The 9,257-nt window shown below is 45.2% G+C and overlaps 1 protein-coding gene across 1 annotated transcript; it reads right to left on the reverse strand.

The window, feature by feature from the left end:
* Nucleotides 1-326: 326 nt before the first annotated feature.
* LOC123817094 (nucleoside diphosphate kinase A) lies at nucleotides 327-6,532 on the reverse strand. The gene is made up of 5 exons (XM_045836560.1): nucleotides 6,437-6,532; nucleotides 4,616-4,745; nucleotides 2,027-2,128; nucleotides 1,374-1,486; nucleotides 327-644 (listed from the first exon to the last, which is right to left on the reverse strand). The coding sequence occupies exons 2-5, from the start codon at nucleotides 4,739-4,741 to the stop codon at nucleotides 527-529; spliced, it is 459 nt and encodes a 152-aa protein (XP_045692516.1). The 5' UTR covers nucleotides 4,742-4,745; nucleotides 6,437-6,532; the 3' UTR covers nucleotides 327-526.
* Nucleotides 6,533-9,257: the final 2,725 nt, after the last annotated feature.

The raw sequence follows: 9,257 nt of genomic DNA on the forward strand, positions 1-9,257 counted from the left end.
TGGTTGTCTTCTCTTGTTAAACTGTCTCATGTCTATTTGATTATGAGAGCAGCCAGAAAGAACCTTGAGGACGGAGGAAAGTTTCTTCCTCCCCCACACAACCTAACAGAACCTTGGTAGATGCCCATTGACGGGCGCAGTGACAGAACACATGGGATGCAGGGGGAACAGGGACGGGCAGCGATTGTGAGTGTAGATGTGTGATCTCTCAGGCCACTGTAAATAGTTCATTTAGTGTTTATATTCCCTATTCGCTCAGGTTAGCCAGAGAGAGTAGATGGGAAGAAAAAAGAATACAAAGCAATACAGCAACACATAATAGGGAATTCGATGAATCCCAGTTGGGGTGAAACATTTTAATCGAATGGTAGCTTATAACACTGCACAGGGAACACTCACAGCTCCAAGAGCATCCCTCCAGATAATCAGGAAGTTCTCAGAAATAAGTAGGTCGGCTAGGGTCTGGTCCCCTGCCGTGGGAGGGAGAGGGAACGGAGTGAGAGAAGCACTGTCAGCCGCTTCCACGTCACTCGTAGATCCAGTTCTGAGCGCAGCTCTTGTAATCTACCAGCTCCTCGGGCCGAAACCACAAGGCAATCTCCTTCTCCGCGCTCTCCACAGAGTCACTGCCGTGGATAATGTTCCTGGGTGGGGAACGAGGGCACGTTACTGAGACCACAAGGGCTGGACTGCCCTGAGGACCCCTCACTCCCATTGCCAGAAAGCCCACAGCCTACCACAGCAGAAAAAAACCCCATGCCCTCAGTTCACATTAAAAGGAAAAAAACCGCCCTGGCTGGGGTGGATTGCACGCTGGCCTGCAGACCAAGTCACCGGTCTGGTTCCCTGTCGGGGCACATGTCTGGCTTCCAGGCCAGGTCCCCAGCTGGGGGCATGTGACAGGCAACTGATCAGTGGATCTCTCACACATTGATGTTTCTCTTTCTTTCTCCTTCCCTCCCCCTCTAAAAACACATAAATATTAAAAAAAAAAAAAGATAGCAAATTTGTGTTTAGAAAAGGAAAATAAAAGGAGAAAACCCACGACTACCTCTAACGTAGGATGAAGAATGCCCTCCCGCACCCTGCCTTCCTAGCACCACCGAGGCAAGCAGAAGGGGCTTCAGGAAGGACTCTGGCCAGCAAGGTGTGTTACCCCAGGCTCTATCCTCCCCAAAGAGGCACAACTACAGCGATGTTGGCGACCAAAGGCAGACAGCCTACAAAGCCAAACACCAACTTAAGGGAGAGAAAAACAATGAACTGACTTAAAATTTGATCTGCATAAGGTATCATGGCCATCCCCAGCTGTAGGAACCCAAATTCTTATGGCATCTCAGATTTTGGAAAAGGGTAAAAGTACTAATTCCCACCTGCCAACTTGGATACAAAAGTCCCCTCGGATGGTCCCAGGTTTGGAATCCACTGGGTTGGTCTCTCCAAGCATCACCCGGCCTGTCTTCACAACATTCAGCCCCTCCCAGACCTCCAAGGACAAAAGAAGGGATGTATGGTCAAGAAAGAAAACCAATCTCAGCAGAAAACCTGAAGACTACTAATTCAAAAAAGAAAAGTAAAAAGACCCTTACGACAACATTCATTCATTGAACAAATCCATTATCTGCCCATCTTCCCTTTCGAGATGTGTAGGCGAGGAAAGTTGTGAAAACAAGTCCCTACCTTGTTTCATTCATGACTGCATCCCCAGTGTCTAGAAAAGAGTGTGGCAAAATGATGACAACCAATACATATTTGAGAATTACTATGTTGAGTCCTGCCCTCCGGAGGCTTATAATCAGGCAGACCCATCCTGATCGCTCCCAGCTATGAGTCTTCAATTCAGCAAGCAAATGTGATGTACTGTTTAGTAGACCAGAGAGCTGACTCATATCTTAACTGTCCACCCCTCCCAGCCCCAGCTGCCCCTGCATCAGTGAGAACCTGGCAACAGAAGCATGAATCACAACACTCACTCTTCACCCTCAACTGAGTCATTCATATCAACACCCCACACATGCACACTCACCATGGCAACCACTGGCCCTGAGTGCATGTATTTCACCAGGCCAGTAAAGAATGGGCGGTCCTTCAGGTCGATGTAGTGTTCCTTGAGAAGGTCTTCAGAAGCCTATTGCACAAGACAGAGAATGAGAATTGGCCCCCAAAACCAGGAACCAGTGGTTATTTCCCCCTCACCCGTCCTGCTGTTTAAAATGTGAGCTCCCAACTTACTAATTCCATTATAACCCAATTCATTCTCAAGACTACCATGACTGCCCCCGCTGGTGTGGCTCAATGGGTTGAGCACCAGCCTGTGAGCCAAAAGGTTGGCAGTTCAATTCCCAGTCAGGGCACATGCCTGGGTTGAGGGCCAGGGTCCCCAGTTGGGGGTGTGCAATAGTCAACCAGTTGATGCATCTCTCCCACAGTGATGTTTCTCTTGCTCTCTTTCTCCCTCCTCTCCCCTCCCTCTAAAAGTAAATAAATAAAATCTTTAAAAAAGAGAAAGAAAAAACTACTAGGACTAAAACTGCTTCAGCTTTGTACCAATATTGCCCCATTGACCCTGACTGATCAGATAAAGACACAGAATATTAGATTCATATTCAGTCATCTTGCTTTAGACAGGAACTCTAACAATGCAATGCATTTCCATTCCCAGAGGAAGTCTCAGCTAAAATGTTAGAGGGGAGTGAGGAAGGTGGTTTTAACATTTGATGAGAAGCAAACTGAGCCAGGGACGCTTCACGCTGACTCAGGGGATGAAGGGCTGGGGTCGTGATCACGCAATTCTCACAGCCATTTGCAAACCACCCAAAAGTTCACATCTAGCAATAAATAATTCTGAAGAATGAGTTAGACTCTCACATTACAAGGCTGATATGTGAGAAAAAGTCAATTTAGCTGAAGTAAAAACCATCTGCTGAGCAATTCCAACTCGACTCAACCGTGTTCTCTCTCTGCCACTGCAGATGGACTTGTGAAGGGGCTAACGAGTTCCCCTAGTTTTTTTCAGTTTCACGGTACTGCACTGTGTGAAGTAACGTACACACACGTGGAGATCTGCTGTGCAAAAGCACGTCCAGGACATCCTCAGGTCCTGCCCCCATTGACAAGGTCACTGCCAAAGTAAACCCACACAGCCATGTGTTCATTCCACGTTAGCAGGTCATCCTCACCGTCCCTTTCCATCCGAATCGAGGATTAAAGGTCGTCTCCTCACACACACTGCCTTGACCTTCCCTTACCAGAACACTCTCTTACTTCTAGTAATTGGCTTTTCTTTCCTCTAGTCTGCAAAACAGAGCAGGCTTCTGGGGGACAGGGGAGGACCTCAAGTTTTCCCTCAACTCCCTCCTCCACATCAGGTTCAAATAACCCTGCAGCTACCCCTCCTCCCACTCTTCACCAAGCCTGGGGCTCAGACACCCGAGTTAAAACCCCAGCTGCATCACTGACTGTGTGCTTTCAGGCATGTGACTTAACCTCCAAGTCTCAGCTTCCTGTCACTAAGAACCACAGGAACAGGAATAAGCACCTCTCAGGGTTACCATGAGGGCTAGATGAGAAAACACACGTGCCCAGCACATGGTAAGTATCTGATCAACTACACTTGATTTCATTTTGCCTTCAAACCTAACACAAAATGCAAACCTTCTGAAAAGCACTGCTTGTCCAGCACCCGGCTCTAATCATTCCATCATGCTCTCCCCTCAACATTAACGTCAGTTTACTCCCTTGAAAATGACACCAGTTTTTCTAGACATCACATAGGAAATCAGCTGTAAATCAAACTAAATTTAAGATGCACTAGAAGAGTCCAAAGTTGACTCTTTCAATAGAAAAAAAGACTATCCCCCAAAGTATTTTCTTTGAGAATGTGAATTTTCCTTTCCCAGATTCGTTTGAAGAAGGGTTCTTGGCCAATCAACTTGTGCATTTTTTGAAATATTGCTTTGCAGGTGTTTTGCAAAAGTGTCTGCTCCCTGCTGTTTCCGATGGGCCTCCTAAGGGGCAAAACCAAACTTTTCCCCTACACACCTCGATGGTGCCTCATATATGCTAGACAGTAAGTGGGTGGTAAATGATGATGGAAAGATTTCCTTCAGAGGAGGAAAAAATGTCTAAAATTATCTGCTCATGAAGCTCAAGGGCAAAGCTCAACCATGAGCAGAGCTTTGAGTCAGAAATCACAGTCCTGTCCTGACTGGTGTGGCTCAGTGGAATGAGCACCAACCTGTGAACCAAAGGGTCGCCAGTTCAATCCCCAATTAAGGCATATGCCTGGGTTGCAGGCCAGGTCCCCAGTAGGGGGTATGTGAGAGGCAACCACAGACTGATGTTTCTCCTCTCTTTCTCCCTCCCTTCCCCTCTCTCTCAAAATAAATACACAAATAAATCTTTAAAAAAAAAAAGAAGGAGGAGGAAAGAAATCACAGTCCTGCAGGAAATATGCAACTCTGCATTGCTAAGGGAAAGGGGAGGCTATTTCTAAAGTCCCAAAGATCTTGGTTTGTTTCAAGACTCAGCTATGATCTAGGTCACTGAAGAGTTAACCTACAACAATCCCTTGTCCTACAAAAGAATAGGAATAGGAAGAGTAAAGTCCACTTACCTGTATGAATTTCATTGCAACAAGGCGGAACCCCTTCTGCTCAAAACGCTTGATGATCTCCCCCACAAGCTGGCGCTGGACCCCATCAGGCTTGATGGCAATGAAGGTGCGCTCACTGTTGGCCATGGTCCTGGGGAAAGACAGGTGGGACGGCACTGATCAGCGAAACAGCAGTAAATATCCTGCCTACATCATTATCCTTCCCAAGCGGATTACCCCATAAATCTGATTTAATTTTTCATGTCAACTCCAAGTCTCTAGTAAAAACCCAATTCCTCCTCAGTCCTCTCATGGATAAACTAATACTCCAGAATGGAGAAGAGTGCAAAGGCAGAAGCTATAATTTCTATCTTATTTTATTTATTTTTAAGATTTTATTTCTTTTTTAAGAGAGGGGAAGGGAGGGAGAAAGAGAGGGAAAACACCAATGTGCAAGGGAAACATTGATCAGTTGCCCCTCACACACCCCCATACAGGGACCTGGCCAGTAACCCAGGCATGTGGCCTGACCAGGAATCAAACCAGAGACCTTTTGGTTCACAGGTCGGTGCACAACCCACTGAACCACTCCAGCCAGAGCATATTCTATTTAATACACTTATATTAAATATCTACTGTGTACCCAACACTGTGGCAGAACTAAAACAGGGGATGTAAATACACACACACACACACACACATATACACACACATATATATACATATATATCTTACTCACCCCAAAGAGAAAAACTACACTGATGTGAAAGGGACCTCTGATCCCAGGCAGTGTGAAACATGGTTTCACCTACTACATACACATCATGGTATTAGAACTGGAAAGAGTTTCAGAGATTATTTCATTACAATCTCCGTCATTTCACAAATGAGGAAACAGATCTATGGCACGAGAATGCAGGCCAAAACCCAGATTTCCCAACCCTATGCATATTATGCTACGTGATAAGATGTAATGAATGCTCTGACTAACCAATAAACGCTGGCTCGTGGGGGAACTGCAGCCATTAGTAATATCTGATACAGGACACCACGCTGGAAGGAAGCCTAGAAAGCATCTATTCCAGATCATTCCTTTTACAGAGAAAGCCGTGCTCAAGACCTGCTCTGCCTCCACAGGACAAGAAAGGAGGCCTCTCACCTCGAAAAGCAATTTCTCAAGTGGATAGCAGCAGCATCTCCTGGCTCTATCTCCCCATACTTTAGTTAACCTATTTTAGCACCTTAACAAGGCATTTGAATTTTATGTTTGTGTGTCTGTCTTCCCCAGTGATCTGTTGTCTGTCCCTTGGCAGACACCTAGCTACAGGGGCTAGCACTAAACAAATGCAAAAAAAAAAAAGTTCTAAGTGATAATCGCCCTGTCCTTCCAAGAAAGAGACAAAGTCCAAAGACCGGAGAAGAGCCCCCGATGGAGGTTCGAGACAAGCATGGATTTGCCAAGAGAAAATGTGGCTTAAAAGCCAGAAATAGACGCTATAAATGTCCCTCCACGCCCACCCTGACATACACTTGTCATTCGTTCTGCAATGATATACTGAGCGCCAACTCCGTGCTCAGGACTGCACTCGACAAAAACAAGTACGGCACAACCCCTGCAGTCGCGGCGTTAAGGGAAAGGCAGCCACGAGCCTCGGACAAAGGCGAGTCCACGTGGACGTGTGCTGACAGGTATGCACCTGCTGACAGACGCTCTCCCACCCTTCCCTCCCATTCAAACCCTCTCGCCACCTCTGAGAGCGGAACTCACACGACTCCTTCACCTCCCCGCGCCCCCGACCCCACTGCTGTCCCTTTCCTCTCAGGACCCTGAACCCTTCTCACCCCTCCAGCTGCTGGAACTTCCACTCCTCCTCCTGTCGCCGGCACCGGAAACCCGCCCCGGCCCCACGTGGTTCCCAGCACCCGCACGGGCGGAACCCTTCTGCTCAGATCGGTTACCCTAAAGCCCTTTTTGCAGAGCACCACTCGCTCACGCTTCCTCTTATGAGTCGGGCATCATTTTAGGGAGCACTTTTAGATTTTTAACTTCCGGTGCTGCTTTTCCGGCAGGCTGCAGCCTTTTTTTTTTTTTTTTTTTTAAGATTCTACGATTCACTTCCTCCCTCCTGGAGCAAATTGGCTTGCCGGGAGGTGGCGCTCGTACTTTGCCTGAAGTACGAACGCGCTCCTGACTCAGAGGTAAACGTGTCCTCTGGCTTTACATTTCCTCGTTCTTTCCAGTCTGTCAAACAATAAATTCTTTAATGAGTACCTACTATGTGCCTGCCACTGTTCTAGGACCTGGTGGTATAGCAGTAAACTCTCTTGGTACTTCTGGTGGGGTTGGGAATGCAGCAAACAATAAACAGATGTATATCGCATTATGTAAGTGCCGTTAAAAAGTCGGAGGGGGAGGGGAGGCAGGGAAGATCGAAGGAGTAAACTTTTTTTTTCAGATTATTTTTAGGGAGAGGGGAAGGGAGGGAGAAAACGAGGGAGGGAAATATCGATGTGCAAGGGAAACTCTGGATCCGCTGCCGGCCCCACCGCGCCCCCTGGGCACGCGCACTCCCCAACCGGAGACCTGGCCCGCAACCCGGGCTTGCGCCGGGACCGGGAATCCAGCTGGCAACCTTCCTGTCTGCGGGCGACGCCCAACCCCCTGAGCCACACCAGTCAGGGCTGGAGTAAACTATTTTAAAAGTCGGTTGAGGAAATCTCTCTCTGAGGAGACGACTCATGAAATGAGAGAGCAAGTCCGGTGATTATCTGAGAGCAGAGTATAATAGTGGGCGTCCAGTGGCCGAAAATGCAGTTGGAGAAGTGCCAGATTATGCTATGCTGAGAAGCCATGGGAGCATTTTGGTCAGGACATGACATCATCCGTACACATTTTTTTAAAATTCTGACTGCCATAGAAGGAATGGATAGGGGTGGGGCGGGTAAGGTGCAAAGTGGAATGAGGAGCGGTTTCAACAAATGGTGCTGAGCAACTGGACATCTATAGAGAAAAAAAACTCTACCTAAACCTCCTACCTTAAGCAAAAATTCACTCAAAATGGATCATATTTAGATGTCAAATGTAAAACTCTAAAGAGTTTAGAAAAAAACATGGTAAAAAATCTGAAGACCAAGGGCTAGGCAGACTTTTTAGACTTACCACCAAACGGACAACCCATAAGAGAAAAAAGTCCTTAAATTGGGTCTTATTGAAATTTAAAACTTTTGTTCTTCGAAAGGCTCTGAAAAGAGGATGAAAAACCAAGCTACAGGGTGGGAGAAAATATGAACAAACTACATGTCCAACATAGTCCTTGGATCTAAAATACATAAAGAATTCTCACAACTCAACAGTATAAAAAATCAAATTATAAAATGAGCAAATAGTAAGAATAAACATTTCACTGAAGAGGTTATACAGGTGGTGAATAGATAGGCACATTAAAAGATGTTTAACATCATCACTGGCCATTAAGGAAACGCAAATTAAAACCACAGTGAGAAATCATAATGGCTAAAAGTAAAAAATAGTGACAATACCAAATGCTGTCAAGGAGGTGGAGAAACTGGACCCACTCATACGTTGCTCATGGTAATGCAAAATGGGAGAGCCGCTCTGGAAAAGCTTGGCAGTTTCCTGTGAAACTAAACATGCATTTAACGTATGACTGAGCAATTCGCTCCCAGTTGTTTATCCCAGAGTATTAAGATATGATCTGTTCTCACCTTTAACAGGAACCTAAACAACAAAACAAAGAAACAAGCAAAATATAACCAAAGACACTGAAATAGGGGACAGACTGACAGTGACCAGAGGGGAGAGAAGAGGGAATTTCAGGGGAGAATGGGAAGGGTTTACAGGAACAAATTTAAAGGACACATGGACAAAAACTAGGGGGAGGGGTGTAATGGAAGGGAAATGGGGAAGGTTGGGTGGGTGGGCTGGAATGGGAATAAAAGGGAGAAAACTGTACTTGAACAATGATTAAAATAAAATTAAAAATAAATACATACATACATAAAAAAAGATATAATCTGTTCACACAAAAACCTATACATAAATATTTATAGCAACCTTATTTGTAATTACCAAAACTAAAAATAACCCAAATGTCCATCAAGTAAATGTTTAAACAAACTATGGTTCATCCATAGTTTGAAACACAATTTTAAGAAATTATTAATATACACAATTTGGATAGATCTCAAGGAAATTATGTTGAATGAAAAAAGCCAACTGACAAAATTATACACTATATTACTGCATTTATAAAATATTCTTGAAAAACCACATTATAGAGATAAAGAACAGATTGGTGGTTGCTAGGACTTAGGGGTGGAAAAGAGGGCAGGGGTGTGTTCCTAAAGGCTTAGGAGCACAAGGGAGTCTTGTGATAAAAGAATTGTTCTGTGTCTAGACTGTGATGGCAGTTACACAGCCTACACATGTGACAGAATTGCAGAGAACTGTACACACACAAGTGAGTGCATGTAAAACTGATTATACCTGAAGAAATTCTGTAGATTATACCAATGTCAATTTTCTGGTTTTACTATTATACTATAATCATGCAAGACGTTACCAGTAGATGGCGTGGGGTGAAGGGCATGTGGGACTTTCTTGTACATATTTTTTTAACTTCCCATGAATTTATAATTCTTT

This window comes from Phyllostomus hastatus, unplaced genomic scaffold (assembly GCF_019186645.2).
Source record: "Phyllostomus hastatus isolate PE091 unplaced genomic scaffold, TTU_PhHast_1.1 phas_contig_210, whole genome shotgun sequence".
Lineage (NCBI taxonomy): Eukaryota > Metazoa > Chordata > Mammalia > Chiroptera > Phyllostomidae > Phyllostomus > Phyllostomus hastatus.

Coding starts and splice junctions, on each gene's coding strand:
- LOC123817094 (XM_045836560.1), bottom strand. CDS start 4,741: ATGGCCAACAGTGAGCGCACCTTCATTGCCATCAAGCCTGATGGGGTC. Junction 2,129..4,615: donor TTGCAATGAAATTCATACAG/GTAAGTGGACTT, acceptor CTTGTGCAATAG/GCTTCTGAAGACCTTCTCAA. Junction 645..1,373: donor TTTTGTATCCAAGTTGGCAG/GTGGGAATTAGT, acceptor TTCCCCACCCAG/GAACATTATCCACGGCAGTG.